Source organism: Zingiber officinale, chromosome 4B, assembly GCF_018446385.1.
Source record: "Zingiber officinale cultivar Zhangliang chromosome 4B, Zo_v1.1, whole genome shotgun sequence".
Lineage (NCBI taxonomy): Eukaryota > Viridiplantae > Streptophyta > Magnoliopsida > Zingiberales > Zingiberaceae > Zingiber > Zingiber officinale.
In genome coordinates this window covers 140,125,460-140,151,937 of record NC_055993.1, presented here as the reverse complement: position 1 = coordinate 140,151,937, position 26,478 = coordinate 140,125,460, and the positions used below count along the sequence as shown (strand labels likewise).

At 36.7% G+C, this 26,478-nt stretch overlaps 2 protein-coding genes across 2 annotated transcripts; one reads left to right on the top strand and one right to left on the bottom strand.

The window, feature by feature from the left end:
• The first annotated feature begins 13,165 nt into the window (after positions 1-13,165).
• Positions 13,166-14,618, top strand: LOC121978045. Its single transcript, XM_042530438.1, has 4 exons — positions 13,166-13,209; positions 13,655-13,683; positions 13,759-14,095; positions 14,261-14,618. The coding sequence occupies exons 1-4, from the start codon at positions 13,202-13,204 to the stop codon at positions 14,604-14,606; spliced, it is 720 nt and encodes a 239-aa protein (XP_042386372.1). The 5' UTR covers positions 13,166-13,201; the 3' UTR covers positions 14,607-14,618.
• Positions 14,619-15,773: 1,155 nt separating this feature from the next.
• On the bottom strand, positions 15,774-19,848 carry LOC121977160 (peroxisomal fatty acid beta-oxidation multifunctional protein MFP2-like). The gene is made up of 18 exons (XM_042529719.1): positions 19,646-19,848; positions 19,500-19,571; positions 19,329-19,403; positions 19,176-19,232; positions 19,038-19,105; positions 18,876-18,957; positions 18,747-18,802; positions 18,323-18,625; positions 18,138-18,228; positions 17,838-18,008; positions 17,622-17,743; positions 17,361-17,524; positions 17,027-17,275; positions 16,807-16,928; positions 16,522-16,643; positions 16,296-16,447; positions 16,073-16,214; positions 15,774-15,981 (listed from the first exon to the last, which is right to left on the bottom strand). Exons 1-18 carry the CDS (start codon positions 19,737-19,739, stop codon positions 15,973-15,975), a joined length of 2,151 nt encoding a protein of 716 aa, XP_042385653.1. The 5' UTR covers positions 19,740-19,848; the 3' UTR covers positions 15,774-15,972.
• Between the last annotated feature and the right edge of the window lie 6,630 nt (positions 19,849-26,478).

Genomic DNA, 26,478 nt, shown 5'->3' with positions numbered 1-26,478 from the left:
ATGAGAAAGATAATGACAGCCACCATGCAAGAGGGTACTCCTGTGAGGGATCATATCCTAAAGATGATGGCTTATCTGAACGAAATACAGATCCTTGGAGGAGAAATTGATGGGGAAACCCAGATCGATATGATCCTCCAAACACTACCTAGAAGTTTTGAGCAATTCCGCCTGAATTACAATATGAACAAAAGGGTATATTCATTGGCGGAACTACTGACAGAACTTCAGGCAGCAGAAGGTTTGTTTCGTCACAATTCTCATATTCACTATGCTGAAAATGGTTCTACTTCTAAACCGAAAGGAAAGAAGAAGAAGAAACAAGTTGGTTCAGCAAAGAAGTGAATAAATCTCAGAGTACAGGACCTAAAGCTGGAGTGAAGAAGCCGAAGGGCATTGGAAGGCGGACTGTCCTCGTAGGAATCAGAACAACAAAGGTATATCTCAAGCTCTAGTTGTTGAATCATGTTTAGCGGTGTTATCTACCAGCACCTGGTGTGTAGATACGGGAGCCACTGATCATGTCTGTAATTCCTTGCAGGGGTTCCAGGAAACCCGACAACTATCTGAAGGAGAGATTACCGTCTACATGGGCAATGCTACTAAGGTGGCGGCTGTTGCAGTGAGAGACGTCTACTTATCTTTTAATAGAAATAGAAATTTGGTTTTAAGAAATTGACTTTATGTACCCAGTTTTAGAAAGAATTTAATTTCAGTTTCTAAACTGTTTTTGGATGGATATTCAGTTTCTTTTAGTAATGATGTAATTATTAAGAGAAATAAAGTGATTATCTGTTCTGGTGCATTAGTAGGCAATTTATATACTTTAAATCCAATTTCTCCCACAAAGCAAAACAAGGGAATTTATAACTCATCTTCTAACTCTAATAAGAGAAAAGAACCTTCGGAAATGAACCAAGCATATCTTTGGCATCTAAGGCTTGGTCATATTAACTTAAGTAGGATTCAAAGGCTTATGGCCGATGGACTTTTGGGTTCATTAGAGTTGGAAAATTTTCCAACTTGTGAATCTTGCTTAGAAGGTAAAATGACCAAGAGGCCTTTTAAGGCCAAGGGGTATAGAGCCAAAGAAGTGTTAGAATTGGTTCACTCTAATTTATGTGGTCCTATGTCTGTCCAGGCAAGAGGAGGTTTTGAATATTTTGTCTCTTTCATAGATGATTATTCAAGATACGGATACATTTACCTAATGCGCCGCAAGTCTGAGTGCTTTGATAAGTTCAAAGAATACAAGGCTGATGTGGAGAAACGACTAGGTAAAAGTATCAAGACACTACGGTCTGATCGTGGTGGCGAATACCTCTTAGGAGAGTTTAGGAATTACTTATCAGAGGCCGGGATTCAATCCCAACTGTCTGCACCTAGTACACCCCAACAGAATGGTGTGGCAGAACGAAGGAATAGGACTCTTATGGAGATGGTTAGATCGATGATGAGTTATTCAGAATTACCAAATTCATTTTGGGGATACGCTCTGGAAACAGCAGTGTACATTCTGAACTTAGTACCTTCTAAATCAGTTTCTTCTACTCCCACAGAATTGTGGAATAGGCGAAAGCCTAGTCTAAGACATATTCGGATTTGGGGTAGTCCAGCACATGTGCTGAAACCAGATGCTGATAAATTAGAATCTCGTACAGAAGTTCGCGTGTTTGTGGGGTATCCCAAAGGAACGAAAGGTGGTTTATTTTATAGTCCTAAAGACCAGAAGGTCATTGTTAGCACCAATGCCCAGTTTTTAGAAGAAGACTATATAATGGATCACAAGCCTAGTAACAAAGTTGTTTTAGAAGAACTTAGAGAGGATACGTCTACTTTAGTACCAACAGTACAAGATGAAGTACCACAAGAGACTGCAACACATGTCACACATGATACACAACTACAGACAGTGCCTCGTCGTAGTGGGAGGGTTGTAAGGCAGCCTGAAAGATTCATATTTTTTGGAGAGTCTTTGGACTTGATCCCGGGTAAACATGAACCTGATCCCCGAACATATGATGAAGCACTCCAAGATATAGATGCAGCGTCTTGGCAAAAGGCAATGAATTCTGAAATAGAGTCTATGTACTCTAATAAGGTTTGGGAGCTTGTATAACCACCTGATGGTGTAAAAGCCGTTGGATGCAAGTGGATCTACAAAAGGAAAAGAGGGACAGACGGGAAGGTAGAAACCTTCAAAGCTAGGCTTGTTGCGAAAGGATACACTCAGAAAGAGGGAATCGACTATGAGGAAACCTTTTCACCGGTAGTCATGCTTAAGTCTATCCGGATACTCTTATCCATTGCTGCTCATATGGATTATGAGATTTGGCAAATGGATGTCAAGACAGCTTTCCTTAATGGAAGTCTTGAAGAGATCATCCATATGAAGCAACCAGAAGGGTTTATTGAAAAAGGCAAAGAGCATCTAGTGTGCAAGCTCAATCGGTCCATTTATGGACTAAAGCACGCTTCAAGGTCTTGGAACATCCGGTTTAATAAAGTAATCCAGTCATATGGATTTATTCAGTGTCCGGATGAGTCTTGTGTATACAAGAAGTGTAACGGAAACGTGGTGGTATTTCTTGTACTATACGTAGATGATATTTTGTTAATTGGCAACAATGTCAAGGTATTATCGGACGTAAGGGTATGGTTGTCAAAATAATTTGATATGAAGAACTTAGGAGATTGTGCATACATTCTTGGGATCAAAGTTATAAGGGATCGCAAGAAAAGAATGTTGTGTCTGTCCCAAGCTTCATACATAGATACAATCCTTGCTCGTTTTAGCATGCAAGATTCCAAGAAAGGTTTCTTACCTTTTAGGCATGGAGTAGCTCTATCTAAAGAGATGTCTCCGAAGACATCAAAGGAGATAGAGGACATGAAAGCAGTTCCTTATGCTTCAGCTGTAGGAAGCCTAATGTATGCAATGCTATATACGAGACCTGATATCTGTTTTGCCGTGGGCATGGTTAGCAGATATCAAAGTAACCCTGGACAAGGACATTGGACTGCGGTAAAGCATATATTAAAGTACCTGAGAAGGACTAGAGATTATATGCTAGTTTACCAAGCAGACGATTTGCTCCCTGTGGGTTACACGGATTCAGATTTCCAATCAGATAGGGACAACAGTAAGTCTACATCAGGCTATGTGTTTACTTTGGGAGGTGGAGCCATTGCATGGAGGAGTGTTAAGCAGAAATACGTTTCGGACTCAACTATGGAAGCTGAGTATGTAGCAGCCTCTGAGGCGGCTAAAGAAGCAGTATGGCTCAGGAACTTTCTAATGGACTTAGATGTGATTCCTGGTTTGCCCAAAATCATCATAATTTATTGTGATAATAGCGGTACAGTTGCAAACTCGAAGGAACCACGAGCCCATAAGGCAAGTAAACATATAGAGCACAAGTACCACCTGATACGTGATATCATGAAGCGAGGAGAAGTTGTCATCGCCAAGATTGCATCAGCAGATAACCTGGCAGATCCTTTCACTAAGGCCCTTCCGGCAAAAGCTTTCGATCGGCATGTGGAGGGAATGGAAATCAGATGTATGGCAGAAGATATGGCAGCTTAGTCATTAGTATAAGTGGGAGATTGTTAGAGTGTATACTGAAAGCCTAAGCTTTTGTAAATATTTATTTTGAATAAATAATCACATTTGATCAAATCATCTACATTTGTTGTAGTTGTTCAATTAATTTATATTGTAGATAACATAGTATGTGGTGTCACATACAGAAGATGATGTTATCAGTACCTTATAAATTATAAACAGTAGCTCACGACCAAAATGGAAAGGAACAAGCCATTGGAAGGTCGTAGTGTAATTAGGTATTAGTTTATCTTAATTATATAATTACACTAGTACACTTAGAGTGTATTGAGTAGGACCATCAGAGGTCGTTTTCTTTTATACTGACTTTATAAAGGAACAAAGACTTCAGTTATTATGGAAGTGTGTGCTCTTAATCCTAATATAATAACAAGCACATATATTTGATATTTATTTCTTTAATTTATCAAAGGGTGAGATTTAATTCGATGAATCAATAAGCCCGATAAGTTGGGAAATGATATCACTTATAATGTGTGTTGTTGATTATAAAAGGAAACTGTGTCCTAGTAATTTAGGATGATAATGTCTCCAAGATGAGCTCATAAAGATTGTCATATTAAACCCTGCAGGTGGACTTAGTCCGACATGATGATAAGGTTGAGTGGTATTATTCTTGGATTAAGATATTAATTAAATGAGTTGTTAGTAACTCACTTAATTAGTGGGCATTCGATATCTTAAACACAGGGAGACTAACACACTCATAATAAGAAGGAGCCCAAAAATGTAATTTGGGATTGGTGCGGTAGTTCAATAATAGTTCTCTAGTGGAATGAATTATTATTGATAAAATTAAGTTGTGTGTTCGGGGCGAACACGGGATGCTTAATTTTATCGGGAGACCAAAACCAATTCTTCCTCTCGGTCCCTATCGTAGTCTCTTATTTATAGAGTACTATACCCACCTATACCCACCTTCATACCCATGATAAAGGGGGCGGCCAAGCTAGCTTGTGGTTCAAGCTTGGGCCGGCCATGCCTTGGTTCATGGGTGGTCGGCCCTAGCTTGAACCCAAGCCCCATTAAATTAAAAAGAATTTTAATTTTTAATTTTTATTATGTGGAAGATATAATTTATTAAAGAGAATTAAAATTAAAATATCTCTCTTAAAAAGGATTTACAAAAGATTAAAGAAAGAGATTAGATCTCTTTCCTTATTTGTAGATTGGAAAGATATTTTATTTTTTCTCTTTGAAAATTATTCACATATTGAAAAATTAAAATTATAGAAATTTCTTTTTATCAACCATGAAGGGATTTTAAAGGGAATTTTTTTTTTTAAATTTCCGGAAACAAATTAGGAAGTTTTATTTTGTTGATTGAAACTCTCCTAATTTATCTATTTGAGGTGGTCGGCCATGATTAATTGATTAAGAAATTTTATTTAATTTTTCTTAATTAATTGTTGTCAAGGAAAGTTAAGGAAATTTTATTATAAATAAATTTCCTTATTTGCCAAAGCCAAGGAATATAAAAGAAGGGGTGGGGGTGCCTTCATGGGTGACAACTTCTATTGTTTTCTCCCTCTTTTCCTTGGTGTTGTGGCCGGCCAATCTCTCTCCCTCTCTTCCTCTTTGTGGTGGCCGAATCCTTCCTCTTGCTTGGAGTTTTTGTGGTGGCCGGATACTACTTGGAGAAGAAGAAGAAGAAGAAGAGAAAGCTTGTATCCCTTGGAGCTTGGTTGGTGTTTTTCCTTCATCCTTGGTGAAGCTCTTTTGTTTTGGCCAAACCTAGCAAGGAGGAGAAGAAGGTGTGTTGGTGATTTCTCATCTCGGAAGATCGTTGCCCACACAACGTCCGAGGTTAGAAGAGGAATACGGTAGAAGATCAAGAGGTCTTTCTAGAAGGTATAACTAGTAATTTTTCCTTTCCGCATCATACTAGTTATATTTGGAAATAATACCAAATACAAGAGATTTACGATTCTAGTATTTCGAATTTATTTTCGATGTAGTGTTCTTATGTTTATTTCTTTTCCTTGTGATTTGATTGTTCCTTTCGGTTAACCTAAAGTTATTTTAGGAAATTAAATATTAGCTTTCCATAAAAGGTTTTGTCTAGTCGGTGGTGGTTGCTCTCATATCCAAGAAGGTCATGTGCCTCGCCACGTCAGTACTGGGAACCAATTATGGAAATTAATATTTAATGGAATTAATAACTTAGGTGATTTGGATCGAACGTGTTAAGTTCCGCAAGAGATCCAAGTCTAAACCTAAAAGGACAAATAAATTAAGCTTTGGATCAAACGTGTTAAGTTCCGCAGGCGATCCAAAATTTAATTTAAAAGAACACATGGTAGCTAGGAAAAGGTTCAGACCTTTGTACAAAATTTTTGTACAGTGGAACCTCTAGGTTTTCCGAGTAGCAACCAACAATAGTCTCAAGTTCCTTTATGTCAATGTATGAATGAGGGTTTCCTTCATTCTCCCCCTTTCCTAGAGAGCAGACTCCCTCTTAGGTAATGAAGGCCTAACTTAAACCCTACATTCTCCCCCTATTGGCACACATCAAAAACTCTCCCCCTGAAGAGTTACCCAACGTTGTTTACAACTTCACTCGTTGTTCACAACACAATAACGAAGGTCCCATACCATTCATTATTCTTAACGCCCATCCTTGAGCATATACCACTTGGTATATTCACACACGATTCAAATGAAGGTCTCATACCCTTCATTGTCATCAAATGCTCATCCGTGAGCATATACCACTTGAATAATGAAGATATCCACTCTTCATTACATTCAAATGCCCAACCTTGAGCATTTTCGCTAAAGAAGGTTAACCACCTTCCAAGGTGTATGAAAAATAGATTTTCATGTCCTTAAAGAGTAACTCCCCCTAAAGGCATGCACGTAACTTCTGACATTGCACCAACAATGACTTGGAATCCCTAAACCTTTAGGATACCCAAATTTTGAAGTTTTGAGGTTCAAAAATTCAATATTGAAACCAAACATCAACCTAAACCTCTACTTAGTCTTCCTTGACCAATCCATCCTTGTTTTCATTATGAAAACTCTCCCTAAATGTATATAAATATGTGTTAAGGGATTGGGAATGGTTACATAGATTAAAGGTGGTTCAAAATGCTGAAATCAAGGTTTCCCAACCAAAATCAGCATTCCCAATCGATTGGAGTTGGGTTCAAATTGTTTGAACCTGCTTGAATCGATCCACTGATCGATTCAGATAGTGTGGATCGATCCAGTGAGCTTCTGTTCGCGAGAAGCTCACTCTCAATCGATCACCCGATCGATTGAGACTCATCAATCGATCACCCGATCGATTGAGACTCATCAATCGATCGGGTTTAGGGTTATCGATTGAAGGTCTGAAATTGCTGAAATTTCATTTCAGTCAACTTCAGAAACCCCTAGAAAATTCTACAAAATTTCAAAAATCATGAAAATTCATGTAGGCATTATTTAGAGTTTATAATATCAAGAAAAATAGTTTTCTATGAAAATACTTTCTATTTTCAAATATTGACACAAATTTGAAAACTTGGAAAACCCTTAGTGTTTTTTTCAAGTTTGTGTCTAACTATTCAATGATGATCACTATTAAAAGATAGTCTTCATCAAGGTTTCTCAAAATCATTTTAAAATTATTTTCAAAACTAATATCCAACCATGTTCCTTGGGCTCAATGCACATAACTTGTACATTAGCTTTCCTAATGATTGGAAAACACATAACTATGTGTTTTGATGAACTTAAAACTCAAAAGAGTGCACTAAATCTACATCTTGAGTTTTGTTCATCATCCTAACATCTCACTTATATTTAATGTGTACGAAACCACATACAAGTCACCTTATAGTTCTTAGTGAGATGTAAAATTTGGTTTTGCCCTAATCTAAGGGTCATGCATATCTATCTAGGCATTTTGAGGTTATAAGCATCCACCAAGGATGTTACTTGTTAATAAATGTCATTTGTCCTTGATTTCAGGAATTTAAAAATTATGCATGATGCGATATGACATACATCAAAGATAAATAATTTTCAAAAGAAAATTTCCTAGAACTACATGATGTATGTATAGCATGACATGGTATTTTTGTATTTTTCATAATAAGACATGAGTGCAATAATAAATATGATGTCATGACATATGATGGACAAACAAAGCATGGCAAATTAGCATAAACAAAATATCTAGAATAACTATCTAAGTATCCTTAAACCTTAGCTAACTTAAAGTTTAAACCTAGATTGCCCAATATTTCCCAAGAAAATGCCAAAACCTAATTTTGACATTTTTTTTACTTTTCCTACATTGTGTCAATTTAAATTAAGCATATTCCTCAAACTTTGGCACAAATTACTCTTTTAAAGAGTAACAAATCAAAATAAGGCTTAGATTTGCCTTTAACTTTCCAATAAAATGCCAAAATCCTAACTTGGCATTTCTTTACACTTGATTTCTTGTGCCAATTAAAATTATATTCAAATACTCAAATTATGACACATTTTACTCCATTTAAGAAGTAAATGATAATCCTTTTCATTTTCAAAGGTTAATGATAACCTTGAAAATGCTCTCCGAGTGTCAACTTCATCAAAGTTGGGTTAACTACCCTTCTAATCGGAGTTGACACTCTCTAACCCATCTAAGGGATAGAGAAAATGCTCCTAGGAACCCAAAACCTATTGGTGCTCCTTTGATGCTCTAAGTATTCACTAGGGATAACTTCCCTAGATACCTTCCTAGTGACCTTGTTAGGCTTCTTAGAGTCCTTGGTCATCTTTTCTAGGTCAACTCTAGGGATTGTCTCCCTTGTGACCTTCTTGGTGACTTTCTTGAACTTCTTAGAAGTTTTAGTCACGTTTGTTGTTGCAAAAATACTTCTAGGGATAACTTCCCTTGTATTTTTAACTTGGTCATTTGACCTAGGGTTGGTTCTATAATTATATGAAATCATATGGTAAGAAGGCACATCCTTTTTTAGTTTTAGGTTTATATCCCAAACCCCTATATATGGCCAATGGATGACCCTTGTTGTGCTAAACTTAGGTTTTACTCATTTTGTCCTTTTAGGATACTTTCCATCCTTTTTAGGGTCTTTTCCATTTTATCAAGCCTTGACCTCAAGACTTGATTTTCTTCCCATAAATCCCTAGATTTTGATTTTTCCTTAAATCCTTGAGCATTTTTATTTCTAGGCTTATAACTATGGTCCTTAGTGTTATTGCCTAAACTTTTACCTACCTTCTTAACCCTAGGTGTGATGGTCTTAGCATGGAGAGCCATAGGTTTTTCTCTAATACTATCATGCTCCCTATTTTTATGGTAAATAGCATTAAAATGATAAAAAAAATTGGAATTTGCATGCTTTTTACCATTATTTAAAGGGGTAGGCTCAACAAATGATACCTTGCGTTTTACGTTGGAGGTTCCCCCTTGAGTTGTGCTTCTTCCTTGAACCTTGACCCCTTTCTTCCCCTTGGGACATTGACTCTGATAGTGTCCCTTTTGATTGCAAGAGAAGTACACAATGTGCTCTTTGCTCTTATTTGTTTCGGGAGCGGTCTTTGGACTTCTCCTTGCCCTTTGGTGCCACTTGGTCCTTCTTCTTGGCTAATTTAGGGCACTTGTTCTTGTAGTGCTCATGTTCCCTACATTCAAAACATATGATATATTGTTTATTTTTATTTGAAATATTTATACCTTCATGTGTAGAGATGACATCTTCCCCTTTTGATCCGGAGGTAGAAACTTCCTCTTGTTCCGACAATGATGCTCCTCCAATAGATTTGACTCGACTTGTGGAGGTGGAAGCTTCTTCATCCTCTTCTTCTCTTGACCCGGATGTAGAGACTTCTTTTTCTTCTTGAACCGGTGTCAACGAAAATTGCTCCCCCTCAATCCTAGAGGTGGAGGCTTCATCATCTTCATCTTGTACATGGAACAAAGAGTATGCTCCCTCTTTGCTCTTTTCATTGCATTCGTTTGAAGATGAGACTTCTTGGACTTCTTCTTCAGAAGTTGAGCATCTCTCAACTTCGGAGTCCATTTCCTCTTGATCTTGACCCAATGAGTTGCCCTCTTTGGATTTGTCTTGGTTTGGTATAATGAAGAGTTCTTCATGAAGTTTGGCCAATATTCTCCACAATTCCTTTGCATCTTCAAATTCTCCAATTTTGCATAGAATTGTGCTTAGCAATAAATTAACCAATAATTTGATTACCTTGTCATTTGCCTCACACCTTTGAATTTGTTCTTGGCTCCATTTGCTCTTTTTGAGGATTTTGCCCTTTGAATTTCTTGGAGCCTTAAAGCCTTCCATGAGAGCAAACCATTGTTCTATCTCCATCATAAGAAAATTCTTGATTCTTGATTTCCAAGAATCGAAGCTTGTCATTGTGAACGGTTGAGGCACCCTTGTATTGAATCCAAGTCCATCTTGGAATTCCATTTTAAGTTGAGCTTGATGAAATCTTTGACTTGAAGAATTTCGCTCCAACTTCTTCATCCTCTAGCTTTGTTGCCCCTTCCGGCGATGATTTCGGTGAAGAGCGGCTTCGCTCTGATACCACTTGTTGGGACCGAAATGTAGCTAGAGGGGGGGTTGAATAGCTCGGCGCAATCTCATGCTCGTCGTTGCTTGTTGCTTGTGGTGAAATGCAGCGGAAAATACAAAGACACAAACACAACAATGCTAACTTGTAGATTTACTTGGTATCCACCTCAAGGAGATATGACTAGTCTAAGGATCCACACACTCACGCACTCTCCACTATGAAAACGCTCCTTTACGATAACTACCGAAGGCGGAGAAGCCCTACAATACTCTCAATACAACAAGAAACAAAGAGAAGCAAATACAAGGGAAAGCTTACACGGTTTACACAAGAAACCTTAACCCTAGCTTCTTCTTCTTGCTGTAGATCCACCTCTTGAATTGGAAATGCCTCCAAGAGCCTTCAAGATCTGGCGGTGAGAACTCTATGGAGTAGCTGTGAAGATTGCTGAAGAGAAGGATCGAAGCCGTGGAATTTCTATCGACGAAATCGCACGCCAACGTCTTTATCTAGTGCCAACGGTCGAATCCCAATCGATTGGATTGCTCCCAATCGATTGGATTGCTCCCAATCGATTGGGGAGGCTTTGGATCGATCGACCGATCGATCTAGAGCGCCTCTGTGCTCTCGGGAATTGCCTGGATCGATCGGCCGATCGATCCAGGGCTTATTGGCAGAATCGCCGCTCCCAATCGATCGGCCGATCGATTGGGCATGAGCCAATCGATCGGCTGATCGATTGGGCATGAGCCAATCGATCGGCTGATCGATCCAACTTATGGTTTTTGCCCAAAACCAAATTCAAAGTCCCCTAAACCAACATCCGGTCAACCATGACCTGTTGGTACATCATGCATAGCATTCGGTCACCCTCGACCTGCTAGGACTCCCTCACCAAGTGTCTGGTCAATCCTTTTGACCCACTTGGACTTTTCTCCTCGTGCCAAGTGTCCGGTTATACTTGACCCACTTGGACTTATCCCGTGCCTGGCTTCACTCACCAGGACTTCCCTTCTACCTAACTTCACTCACTAGGACTTCTCATCTGTCTAGCTTCACTCACCAGGACTTTCCTTCTGCCTAGCTTCACTCACTAGGACTTCCCTTCTGTCTGGCTTCACTCACCAGGATTTTTCTTCTGTCTAGCTTTACTCACTAGGACTTTCACCTGGCTTCACTCACCAGGATTTTCCATACTGCCTAACTTCAATCACTAGGTCTTTCACCTGGCTTCACTCACTAGGATTTTTCAATTGCCTAGCTTCACTCACTAGGTCTTTCACCTGGCTTCACTCACTAGGATTTTCCAATTGCCTAGCTTCACTCACTAGGTCTTTCACCTGGCTTCACTCACCAGGATTTTCCAGTCAACCTTGACCTACTTGACTCTCCTTCACATTTGAACTGGTCAACCTTGACCAAAAAGGGAATTGTACCAACAATCTCCCCACATGAACAATTCCACCTGCAATCTCCATGTATCGATTACATGTATTGTCAAACATCGAAACTCAAACATCAAGACTCGAGCTTGAACCAATTCAAGCTCAGTCAACCAGGTCAACCTTGACCTAAGGAATATTGCACCAACAATAGTAGAATAATGAAATGGATGTAGAGTGAGTGCGGTAACATACCCTGGTCCAGGGGGCCGCGCTCTGATGGATCGATGAACTGATCGGGACGATGTTCGAGTTGTCGTGATCCAGAAAAATAGATGACTCTAAGCAAGATTAAAAGCTGGATCTGACGACACCTAGTCGAGCGTGACCTGGATCCGGAAGATAACATGCAGGTCGGGACTTAACAGCGACACGCATGCTGGAATATAGCCGAGATATGACATCAATATGCAGACCGAGATATGACAACGTCACATAAACCGAGATATGCCTAAAAATTGGCCCTTCATTTATTCAGTGAAAGACTTAACTTACAATTTTTGCTGTCCATGTTTTCTTCATCATTCATTTGTTGTTGCTGCTGCCTTGGTCTCTTTCATGGTTTATGAAAAAGCTCAAACCTTGTGAACATTGGGACCTTCTTAAACTTTGGTTGAAATCTACTATTGAACATTGAACATTGAACGTAATTAAGCTCCTGCGATTCACTCTCTTCAAAGTACATATAGCTTTATCTTAACATTTATGTCAGTTCTTATTTCCGTTTAAGTGATAGTCAAGGAAAAATGAATTCCAATGCTCAAAGTTCTACTGTAAGAAATTTTACGATGTTACCTCAGTTAAATTATCAATAATGTGTTATTATTACATCCTTTTCCTAATCTGTCACATCAATGGATTTAATTATATATATAGGCTAAATGTATGAAGCTAGAAAAAACAGTTAAATCAATTGAATTTATGTCTTACAATAATTTGTGCATAATCTCTTTTCAGATAACCTATGTAGCATCTCTTTTGAGCAGTCATTTATGTTGGCTCATCCACGTAGTCTAATAGTGAAGATTTATCACCATTTAGAACCATTTGTTTCAGATTGCATTGGTTCTGCATTTAATGCTAAGGGAGTGATGCAATGCCCAAATTGTCGAAAAGTTGAAGAAGGAAATTGGTTGTATGCAAATGGCTGCCATTCAACACCAGACTTCATTGACGAATTGATTCATGATGGAGACCTCTACAATCATAGTTACATTGAAAGTGTATGCTGCTTACTTGAATCACTCCCCTCTTTGATTTTGCATCTGTTTGTTTGTTTAGACCTCTGATAATGTATCAAATTTAGAAATTGAGCATCTTAAAATCTTACTATTTAAAAAGAACATTTGTCAGGCCTTTTTTCTCAGTTGTTTTTAGTGTAGTGGCTTCTTTTTTGTTCCATTATCCCATTGTCTCATTTGTTGTTTTTTTTCAATTTTTTTTTTTTTTTTTTTTGCTTTAGTGGTATTTTTTTTCAGTATATTTCTTTCCAATCATATCATGTTTCTCTAGTCATGTGTTTTTTTGTTTGTATCTGTTTGTCCAGCCGATCAGAGGTCATCGGTGTCCAATCAGCGACTTGGCAAGAATTCCATCAATGTTTGAGTAAGTTCTGCATTTCATATGATCTTTATATATTATGTATAATGACAATTCCAATCTATTATGAGAGAATGACTAGATCAATAGTGCTGTTTTATTTACATACCAAGAAATGTCTTCATTAAAATCATTTATTCATGAAGTAAAATATAAAGCTGAGTACTTAGTATAAGATTTATATAGTCAACAGCCAAATAACTATTTTCATGTAGATAAAAATGTAATGCTAAATCACCGATTTCCCCTTTCTCCAGTAGTAAGGTTTGGCAATCATTTTATTTACATTTGTCCAATTTATTGCATGCAAACCATATAATCTTTCTTCTTGGACTGTGTCTTAATCGAATTTGCTAAATACTTGGTTAGAGAACTTGCTTTGTAAATGCCACATTGGAAGCGTTTAGCGGCATTTGTCATCTAACTTACCTTTTTTTCTATTTTAATTTAGGGAAGGCGAATCTTCTTCAGCTACTCCTTGTAAGTCAAAGCAGATATATATTGATGACAAGTTAAGTAACTTTTGAGTAACCCAGCGAATTTGTGGTATTGCAGTTCGTGATCCTTTTGGATATCATGCTATTGTTTCTGAGAATCAGTCGACCATGTCATCACCTCATCCACCCCCTTTCGTAACTTACACACAACTGCCCCAACCTTCTTCCTCCAATCAGTCATTTGAGGCCATGCTTGATGGTTCTGGGTATCACCATCAGTGGAGTTATTTTTCAAGACCAAGAGATATTCACGCTCATATGATAGCAGAGAGTAATCGCCATCATCCATCCTACCTATTCAATAGCCATGATCCAGCATCTCACTTTACAAGGATCAACACGGATGGTTTACCTGCTGCAGACTCTGTTTTCCATCCTTTTGTTCTTGGTCATGGGTGAGTTGCATTGCATCGATTTCCTACCTTTTACCCGGCTGTTTCTTTCTGAATCTAAATATGTAGTGATCAAATATTATCATTATGCATGCTTTCAATATGATTCAAGTTTGTTCGATATGATCACCACCTGAATTTTAACTCTTTTTTGTTTTTTTTTTCCAGAAATGTCCCAAGATCTGGCCCCACCAGCTCCAATGTCCTTTCCTCGGTGTCACCATTCCTCCGAACCCATGCCAATCTCCATGAAGGCTTCCATCGACAAAATTCTCAAAGTGTGCATGGAACAAGTATGCCACAATCTGCAAACGCAAGGGGTCTGAATCCAGCAGACCAGTGTGTCCCTTTCCTGATAACTCCCATTCCTTTAGATGCTGAGGGAATTCGAAACCGCCACCGTCTGTGGGAGCGTGAAGCTGTAATGACACCACGGGCGGGATCAACTGGTTATGACATGGATTCTTGCAGCATGAGTCGAGAGATCGAGGGTCTGCGGCAGCAAATGCGATAACATCAATATCTGTCCGTGCTAAACACCTGAGACCACCATGTCATAGCTGGGCCCGTATTCACCGTGATTTACTCCCTCTCATACTTGTGGGGCCGGGTTGAGGGGGCCGCTGGGTTGGCGGTTCCAACCTTTGCAGCGCGAAGCTGTAATGACACGCCCCCACGGGCGGGATCAACTGGTTATGACATGGATTCTTGCAGCATGAGTCGAGAGGTCGAGGGTCTGCGACAGCAAATGCGATAACATCAATATCTGTCCGTGCTAAACACCTGAGACCACCATGTCATAGCTGGGCCCGTATTCACCGTGATTTACTCCCTCTCATACTTGTGGGGCCGGGTTGAGGGGGCCGCTGGGTTGGCGGTTCCAACCTTTTGCAGCGTGAAGCTGTAATGACACATCCTTCTCCCATTGACAGGGAGGCTAGTGGCTGGGGCTCTTTCCCACAGCCCAACGGTGCATCAGACCGCAACTCACGGATGGCCCTCTTGCTGTCACACAACGGACCCGAGAGGTCTTCATCAATACAAGCAGGCTACAACCAGACAATAATACCTCCAGGCCTCATGTTGTCGTTGATGTGATGCTGAATTTGGCATTTCTAGAAGATGAACTATTTTTGCATTCTCAAATCTCCCCTTAAATGCAGTAAATTTCATTTTAAACAGTTGATGTCGAATTGTAAACTCTACTAGCTGTGCCACAATGTTGGTTGGTGATGGCATGATGGATGCTGGCTCCAAATGGCATGAACAAAATAATGTGTTGAAACTGTTGTAAGTTAAAAGTGTAAGGGGAGAGAAGGCCCCCAGAAGCTTAAAACATGCACAGATTTTCATTATGGGAAAATCTATCAAAAACTTAGGATGCTTTGAAAATGTTGTTCCAAAGCTGCATTTACTGAGTTTAAGATGATTCTTGTTTTTGTTATGCTGTTCGATCGACACACACAAATGCTTAGCTCTGGTGATGAAATTTTGTACTAGCCATTAACTTACGCATTTTTTTGGTTGGTAAAATTAGATTTCTCAGTTGCATCAGTTCATGGTTGTTTTCTTCATGATGGCAAAGGTGAATATGCTCGCTCTCATCGTTCCCGTCAACCTGTCCTAGGGTCAACACGGAAGAGGTAAATTATGGACGACTATTAACCTTTGGAATAGTGACTAGCACATAAGGGATTACTTTATTTATATGATGAATCTATTACTTTGACTTTTATCAGCCTTTGCATTGCATGAGCTTTAGCAGAATTATTCATATAGATGACCCTAAATAATTTGGAGGAACACAACTCTTCGGTACGAGTCATATAGTTGATCCCAAATAGTTTTTGGAGGAACACAGCCATGATCCTTCCACTGCCTTATGCACTCTGCAAAAGTTTGAGAAATTGATTATTAAAAAAAAACACACGCACACAAATGATATATACATACAACAAGGAGGATAAATCTGAATCTTACCAATGGTATGCCTTTCCCTGCCCTTTCTCTCAAGAATGCACAAGGCTTGAAGAACAACTCACCATGCACCTTTGTCCATTCCTCCAATCTCTTGCATACATAATTTGCACCAAGTGAGTCTGCCCAATGGATCACTCCACCCCTGAATTTTAAGAAAATGAGTGAATGAATCGTAACGATATAAATCGTGAATCATATGCTTCTGAGTTTCAGCCAACTTAACCTGCGAGCTGGGAATCCAATCCCCATGATGGAAGCTATGTCAAGGTCTGATGGCTTCACAGCAATTCTCTTGTCGAGAACACGACAGGCCTCGTTGATAACCGGAAAGAAGAGCATTTCAACTATGTCCTCGTGTGGTATTGTGGTCTTCAGCTGCAGATCAAGTTGAACAAACATGTGTTTATTTTGTTCTTAAGCAAATTCTACTGGGTTTTTGGTTAACTAACCTGAGGGTTTGGAGTGACACTGATCATATTCTTTGAACTGTTAATGTACTTAACTATTTCGGGGTCGGGAATGGCTTCCTTCTTCTCATCATACTTGTAGAATCCATTTCCATTGGCCTTGCCTGTTACAAAGTGATTCTGAAGTTAAAAACATATACTCACTGAAAAACTAGTAACTATATACACAATAAAGTTTAACTGAAAAGTAATTCATTCGACTAAACTTACAAACTGTTTATGAGACTAAATTAGCTTATCGGAAATAACCTTTGACAATCTTCATACCTTCCCTCTTATCGTCGATCATGATTTGCATTAATCTCGACTTGTAGAATCTATCAGGGAAGCTCTCAAGGTATTTTGTGCTAGAAGCTATGGCAATTCGGATACCGACCAAATCAATTAGCCTGTACAAGCCACAAGAACAAAGAGATCATTGTGAGTTGCACACTCTGATGATTGATGAGATTTCCTTGATCATCTTAATGAATATTAGTCCATGTACCTGAAGGGACCCTTTGGCATTCCAAATTTAGTACAAGCCTCATCGACCTTATAGGCATCGAGACCATGATCGACTAGAAAGAGTGCTGTTTGAGTGAGAGGAATGAACATCCTATCAACAGCAGAGCCATTAGTGGCTGCAATGGGGGTCTTGTGAATCTTTTCGCCGATATCCAGAAGATCTATGATGACTTGTGGAGATGTTTCACATGTCTGAACTATTTCTAGAAGTGGTGTTTCATAAGCAGGACTGCGACAGAGACAAGTTCAGAAATGTGCCAATTTTTTTTTAAAAAAGCAACAAATGTTCAACCTTGGCATTTTCATTTTGTTACCTGAAGAAATGTGCCCCGACAATACGATCTTGAGCCTCGGTCCTTTCTCCGATTAAGTTAAGATCAAATGTAGAAGTGTTAGTGGCCAATATACAGTCTGAAGAACAATATTTCTGAAGATCTGCATACACTTGCTGCTTTGAAGGCAAATCCTCAAGAACTGTCTGAAAATGCCAAAGTATCAAGGAGGAAAAACAATTAGAAATGAACCATTTTGCTCATGAAATTTGAGTTGCGGAGTTGGACTAATCGTTTTTTTACCTCGATAACCATATCGACATCTTTAAAGCATTCATAATCAAGAACACCTGTGAGTAGAGATAGTGCTGTCTCACATTGTTCTTGTGTCATTTTTCCTTGGCTTATGAAAGTATTCAAATTCTCTGCGGAGTTAGTATTGCGGGTAAGAACTTCAAATTTTCAAAGCATAATTATAGTGTGAGTAGCTGAATTCATCAGTGACATAGATTGTTATACCTTTGACTCCATCTATTCCTGCATTTAAGATGTTTTCATCTACTTCTTTTAGTATCACTGGGTAATTTTTCAGAATTAGTGCTGTTGCGATATCAGAGCCCATTGAATTTCCCCCTACGACACCGATTTTAGTTATTTTCCGAGGAATCAAACCCATGTCAGTGATCCCTGAACCTGTAAGATGTGTTCAAGAATAAAAGTTAGTTCAAATCATCACAAACTAAGCTTAAATTTATGATTTCTGACTTCAGTTTTTGTGAAAAAAAAATTTTAAAAAAAAAAGACAAGCAGATAGTGTTTGTACCATTGCAGCTCGGCGTTGAGCTAAGACAACATGAATCAAATTCTTGCAAGTTTCAGAGAAGAGAAGTTTTTGAAAAATGTTGGATTCCTACAATAAGAAGAAAAAAAACCATTGCATATATTAGCATTTGGTGAAGGATGAGGAGAGCTTTTAGTTAGTGTGAGAATCCAATCGAGTTTACCTTAACAAGTCCATTGCGAGGACCCGAGACGATACCCTCTTCGATCACATCAATACAATCCAAAGGGGAATGAACATGAGGAGATCGCTCTCGAGCTTGAGATCTGGCAGAATTCAGCATTTTCTTCACCTCCTCAAGGGGTTCCAACTTATCGGCTTTGTGAAGACTCTTGATCCATGGCTTCCTAAACTCCGCGATATCGAGAGCCCAACATTTTGCCATCTTAACTAACTCATCAGTTGAAACTACAGCATCAACAAGACCGATATTGTAAGCCTCTTCGCCTCCAATTGGCTTGGACAACTGCAAGGTTTGATGAAAACATACTTACAACAAGTGTACTAACTGAATAACAAAAGTCTACCAAGATTTGTTATATGACAACAATATTCAAATCAATTAACTCAAATTTTCTATATTGTACCAAGATAATGTCAAGGGCTTTCTGAAGTCCGACGAGTCGCGGAAGCCTTTGAGTTCCTAAATAAACTCAAAAGCTTATGATTTTGTTGCTAACACATATAGAAGTTACCAAACTTGGAAGGGTACCTACCTCCAAGTCCTGGAATGAACCCAACTGTAAGTTCAGGTAGAGCTAAATGAGCATCTGAAGTCGAAATTCGCGCATGGCATGCCTGAAGTTTCAATAAAGATAAAGTTATATCTTAGCCTTAAAATTCAGATATGAGTTTCAGGAATGAATCGAATCACTCACCATTGCTGTTTCCAATCCACCTCCGATAACAAGGCCTTTCATAGCAGCTACTGATGGTTTAGCAGCACCTAAATGAGCATGCAGAAATCAGAAATGCACAATTGTGATAGAAACAGATGGTGTTTCTCTTTGAACTACCTTCAAAAGTATCGGTAAGCACATCGATCGCCAAGTAGCCTTCTTTCGGTTCGAGTTCTATCAATCAATGTGGATATTAGAATTTTGCATGAACTAGAGGCATAAAAGGAGTTGAAGGATGGAGAGAAAACAAGAAAGATGAACTGAACTTACTTATTCCTTCATCAAGTTCTTGAAAATTTCCAAGGGCTTCAATGTCGAAACCTCCCGAAAAATGAGGCCCTTCGCCTGATCGAGGAGTGAAATCTTAAGCTTACACTTGAAAACATGCATACTGAAACTTGATCAATATAATAAAGTTGTTTGAGATTGAAGAATTGATACTTGTAATGACAATGGCTTTCACATCATCCCTTTTCAAAGCTTCATCATAATTATCCTTCAAACTCCAAAACACTGAAACAATGATAAACAACATTAACATACTCAACTGAGAAAGAGATTAAGAGGGAGGATATGCTAATGATCACCACTGTGGTTTAAGAAGTTCATCGGAGGATTAACGATAGTGATGACGGCCACGCCATCGCCGCCCACCTCCATCTCGGTCAGCTTCCTCCCCATCTCTTCTTCTTTCTTCTTCTTGGTTTTGGATTGTTTGCTATAGTGTGTCTATATAATGTTGTTTAGACGTGATTAGTGGCTTGTATCTTAGTTTTTGCCTTTTAATGTGTATATATTTTATACAAACCATTTGTTAATACCAAGACTTGATTTGGATAAATGATAATTATCATTGTAAATTTTCAGTGGCGCAGAAAAGACTTCTTCAAAACAATTACTTTCACTCATTGACTAAAGAAATAGGATAAGATAAGATTAAATAAACCCTCCAAATTTAATAATTTTTAAATGGATCTATTTGACTACTATTTTTATATGGAAAATATTGGAAAAGATGCCTTAAGACTTATAATTTCTTTGGATTTAGCTTATTTTGTATTTATACAAATTCTTTATTGAGATGGTGGTTGTTGGTGTTGTTTTCTACTTAAGGGGGTTGTTGTTAGAGATTAATTTATATTCTAGCCCCTATAGTTCTATTATTTTTGTTTCCTCTTTTAGCTCTTAGTCCCATACTTATTCAAAGTAAACTTAGAAGATATAGAATAATTATATATATATATATATATATATATATATATATATATATATATATATATATATATATTATTCAGATTTAAAATATTTATATTTGTTCTTTACAATTCATGTGCTTAAAATATTTAATTGGGAAATTTTAGTCACGAGGGATAGGTAGCTGAGAATATTCTAATATTCTAAAATATTAATTATTTATTGTCTCTTATTTTTTGAACTAATGTGAATTTATATATATATAATTTAGATTTAAAATATTTATATTTGTTCTTTACGATTCCTGTACTTAAAATATTTAATTGGAAAATTTTAGTCATGAGGGATAGGTAGCTGAGAATATTCTAATATTCTAAAATATTAATTATTTATTGTCTCTTGTTTTTTGAACTAATGTGAATTTATATATATATAATTTAGATTTAAAATATTTATATTTGTTCTTTACAATTCCTGTGCTTAAAATATTTAATTGGGAAATTTTAGTCATGAGGGATAGGTAGCTGAGAATATTCTAATATTCTAAAATATTGATTATTTATTGTCTCTTGTTTTTTGAACTAATGTGAATTTACATATATATAATTTAGATTTAAAATATTTATATTTGTTCTTTACGATTCCTGTGCTTAAAATATTTAATTGGGAAATTTTAGTCATGAGGGATAGGTAGCTGAGAATATTCTAATATTCTAAAATATTAATTATTTATTGTCTCTTGTTTTTTGAACTAATGTGAATTTATATATATATAATTTAGATTTAAAATATTTATATTTGTTCTTTACGATTCCTGTGCTTAAAATATTTAATTGGGAAATTTTAGTCATGAGGGATAGGTAGCTGAGAATATTCTAATATTCTAAAATATTAATTATTTATTGTCTCTTGTTTTTTGAACTAATGTGAATTTATATATATATAATTTAGATTTAAAATATTTATATTTGTTCTTTACGATTCCTGTGCTTAAAATATTTAATTAGGAAATTTTAGTCATGAGGGATAGGTAGCTGAGAATATTCTAATATTCTAATATTCTAAAATATTAATTATTTATTGTCTCCTGTTTTTTGAACTAATGTGAATTTATATATATATAATTTAGATTTAAAATATTTATATTTGTTCTTTACAATTCCTGTGCTTAAAATATTTAATTGGGAAATTTTAGTCACAAGGGATAGGTAGCTGAGAATATTCTAATATTCTAAAATATTAATTATTTATTGTCTCTTGTTTTTTGAACTAATGTGAATTTATATATATATAATTTAGATTTAAAATATTTATATTTGTTCTTTACGATTCCTGTGCTTAAAATATTTAATTGGGAAATTTTAGTCATGAGGGATAGGTAGCTGAGAATATTCTAATATTCTAAAATATTAATTATTTATTGTCTCTTGTTTTTTGAACTAATGTGAATTTATATATATATAATTTAGATTTAAAATATTTATATTTGTTCTTTACGATTCCTGTGCTTAAAATATTTAATTGGGAAATTTTAGTCATGAGGGATAGGTAGCTGAGAATATTCTAATATTCTAAAATATTAATTATTTATTATCTCTTGTTTTTTGAACTAATGTGAATTTATATATATATAATTTAGATTTAAAATATTTATATTTGTTCTTTACAATTCCTGTGCTTATAATATTTAATTGGGAAATTTTAGTCACGAGGGATAGGTAGCTGAGAATATTCTAATATTCTAAAATATTAATTATTTATTGTCTCTTGTTTTTTGAACTAATGTGAATTTATATATATATAATTTATATTTAAAATATTTATATTTGTTCTTTACGATTCCTGTGCTTAAAATATTTAATTGGGAAATTTTAGTCATGAGGGATAGGTAGCTGAGAATATTCTAATATTCTAAAATATTAATTATTTATTGTCTCTTGTTTTTTGAACTAATGTGAATTTATATATATATAATTTAGATTTAAAATATTTATATTTGTTCTTTACGATGCCTGTGCTTAAAATATTTAATTGGGAAATTTTAGTCATGAGGGATAGGTAGCTGAGAATATTCTAATATTCTAAAATATTAATTATTTATTGTCTCTTGTTTTTTGAACTAATGTGAATTTATATATATATATAATTTAGATTTAAAATATTTATATTTGTTCTTTACAATTCCTGTGCTTAAAATATTTAATTGGGAAATTTTAGTCACGAGGGATAGGTAGCTGAGAATATTCTAATATTCTAAAATATTAATTATTTATTGTCTCTTGTTTTTTGAACTAATGTGAATTTATATATATATAATTTAGATTTAAAATATTTATATTTGTTCTTTACGATTCCTGTGCTTAAAATATTTAATTGGGAAATTTTAGTCATGAGGGATAGGTAGCTGAGAATATTCTAATATTCTAAAATATTAATTATTTATTGTCTCTTGTTTTTTGAACTAATGTGAATTTATATATATATAATTTAGATTTAAAATATTTATATTTGTTCTTTACGATTCCGGTGCTTAAAATATTTAATTGGGAAATTTTAGTCATGAGGGATAGGTAGCTGAGAATATTCTAATATTCTAAAATATTAATTATTTATTGTCTCTTGTTTTTTGAACTAATGTGAATTTATATATATATATATAATTTAGATTTAAAATATTTATATTTGTTCTTTACAATTACTGTGCTTAAAATATTTAATTGGGAAATTTTAGTCATGAGGGATAGGTAGTTGAGAATATTCTAATATTCTAAAATATTAATTATTTATTGTCTCTTGTTTTTTGAACTAATGTGAATTTATATATATATAATTTAGATTTAAAATATTTATATTTGTTCTTTACAATTCCTGTGCTTAAAATATTTAATTGGGAAATTTTAGTCATGAGGGATATGTAGCTGAGAATATTCTAATATTCTAAAATATTAATTATTTATTGTCTCTTGTTTTTTGAACTAATGTGAATTTATATATATATAATTTAGATTTAAAATATTTATATTTGTTCTTTACAATTCCTGTGCTTAAAATATTTAATTGAGAAATTTTAGTCACGAGGGATAGGTTGCTGAGAATATTCTAATATTCTAAAATATTAATTATTGATTGTCTCTTGTTTTTTCGAACTAATATGAAATTATGTTGAGAGGAAAGGAATATGTGTTTTGGAAATGGTCAAAATGGTGGAAAAGTCAACTTGAGTAGTTGGAAGACAATAACTATTTATATTTTTTATTTTAATCTTATTTAGCTTTAAGTAATGTTCAATATTGGAACACGTGATTTAGAAAAAATCCAATTGGATCTAATTAACTTTCAAAAGAAAATACCGATGTGGCATGTTGAATAGTAGGGGAATATGGATGGAACTTTCAATCGAAAATCTTGATGCGATATGTTGAATAGTTATCGAAGATGGACGGGAGTTTGAATAGAAAATCTTAGGATCAAGTAATGAATTATACCGAATTCGAACATCGACTAATTTAGTTGATTTAATAGAAAATTTCAAGATTTAGTAACTTGTTGGTCTAGCTAGTTACATTAAAAATAAAAATAAAAATAATTCTAGTTAATATCATTGTCTATCTTGGGATAACCAGTTTGGTCCTATAAAATTTTTCCACCAGCTATTAGGGTAAATCGGAAAATACGCACGAGGTCAATTCAGAAGCTCAGGATCCTTTGGTTACACGTCCCATTTGAAGAAAATTTTTTTACAAATACATCATAGTTGTGGATCGAATCGAGAGTGCCTGAATGACAACCTAAATATCCTATCACAACACTATAATCCCGAGGACTAGTTACACTAGCACTTTAGAATGGTTGATTCAGAATAGACAGTTGATTAGTATAGAGGGTCATGATGAAATTTAAGTGTGCGTTTGGTTAGGGGTTATCATTAATAACCTTGGTTATCCATCCAAGGTTATCAACAAAAACCCTGTTTGGTTTAGGTAATCGATGATTCCCGAGTAATGCTCCATGCCTGACACGTCAGCAAAAGGGGCATGCAACCAGGAATCGGAAAATCTCGGAAAACTGAGGTTTTTCTTGATTCCAGGGTTATCGATTTTTTTATATCCAAAATACCATCGGATAAAAGAAAAATGTTAAAAAAAAATAAAATGCAAAGGAAAAAAATATATAAAATAAAATAAATAAATAAAAAAACATAAATTTTTTTTTTAAAAAAATATTAAATAATAATAAAAAATGGTAAAAAAACTTTAAAAAATAAAAAAATAGAAAAAAACATTAAAAATTCAAAAAATAGAAAAAACATTAAAAATTTAAAAAAATATTAAAAAAATCTAAAAAATAGAAAAAACGTAAAAAAATTTAAAAAGTAAAAAATAATAAAAATGTTTAAAAACATTAAAAAAAACTAAAAAATTGAAAAATGTAAAAAACCCTAAAAAAATTTTAAAACTTAAAAAAATTAAAAATTAAAAAACATAAAAAAAACAAAATTAAAAAATATATAAGAATAAAAAAAACATGAAAATATAGTAAAATATAATAGAGTTTAAATAATAATAATAATAATAATTGATCCGGCGGTAAGAACAAGGGACCCCCGTTCTGGGGAGTCAACGCCACGAGGAAGTCAAAGGATCAGGTGGTCGATAAAAGAAGGATGGGCCGACCGGAGAAGGATGGGCCGACCGTCCGGCCGGCCAACCGGTGACTAACAGATGACAAAAGGCGTCCCGGCAGGAGTCGGGGTTCCGACGCTCATTGAATAGGATTGTAAGGCCGAGCGGATGACACGTTCGTCCGAAGACATAAGGTGGCATACTGCTAACGGTCTCCACAGAGCACCTTACCGGAAATCTCCCAAGTAGACCACGCTATGTGATCGGCCGGACACAAGGCGCGTGCTGGCCGGCCGGACGCCCGGCAGGGAGTAAGTAGAAAAGGACATCTGACAGCGGGCATGATCTATAATCTGGCCATACTCTAAATCTTACGACAGAAGGATCCGTTGTCCCATCAGAGACGTGCTCAAACTGTAGCAGTATGGTGTCAGGTAAGCTCCTCTGACAAGCTCACACTACGGTATGGGAAAGGACACGTGTACACCTCAGTATGTGTGCACTCGCTCCTCCACAGCCCTATATAAAGGCCCTCACCCTTCGCCGGAGGTACGCGTTCTTTGAGATTTGGAGCCACTTTCTTGTTGTCGAGCTTTGCCTGACTTGAGCATCGGAGGGTCGCCGCCGGGAACCCCTTTCCGGCCTGACTTCTGTGCAGGTTCGCCGGAGGATTATACGACCAGTCAGAGATCCACATCAGCGACTCGGAGAGCGCCACGTGCCCAGCGTCCGTTGATTCAGCTTTCGGACAGGATCAATTTGGCGCCATCTGTGGGAACGCTCCTGCATCCGATCGGAAGCAATGGACGAGGCTGGACGACAGCATCCGGTGATGCTCTCCACAGAGGAGCTTGACGCTTTGATCGAGACCAGAGCCGCCAAGCTTGTAGAACAGAGGCAAAAGTCGCAAGTCGAGCGGGCGGAGCAGCAAACAACATCAGCATCAGGAGGCGGAGCGGAAGCACCGCAGGCCACAGTTGCATTTCATCGGGCTCTATTCTGCACTCCTGATGCCGCGACAGTTAATCTTGATCGAGGATCTTCCTCAGATGAAATGCCAAGGTGAGATAGCAAAAAAGGGAAAGTCACCCGAGCGGACGCCTCTCCCGAACGGATCAACCGTCAATTCTCAGAGGCTATTCTACAAGACCCTCTGCCAAAGCACTATGTGCCCCCGGCGATCGGTGAATACAATGGAACTACCGACCCGGATGATCATTTGGGTAAGTTCGACAATACCGCTACCCTTCATCAATACACAGACGGGGTGAAGTGTCGAGTTTTTCTTACCACCCTCTCGGGATCGGCTCAACGGTGGTTTCGGAGGTTGCCGGACGGATCTATCTCAAGTTTCAAGGACTTCCGAACGGCCTTCCTTTACCACTTTGCTAGCAGTCGGCGCTATCAGAAGACTAGTGTCAGTCTGTTCGCCATCAAACAAGAAGCCCGCGAATCGCTCCGAGCCTATATCCAGCGGTTCAACAAGGTAGCCATGGATATCCCTACGGCCACCTCGGAAACCATGATGAACGCCTTCACACAAGGGCTCGTGGACGGGGACTTCTCCCGCTCGCTCATTCGGAAGCCGCCCCGAGACTACGACC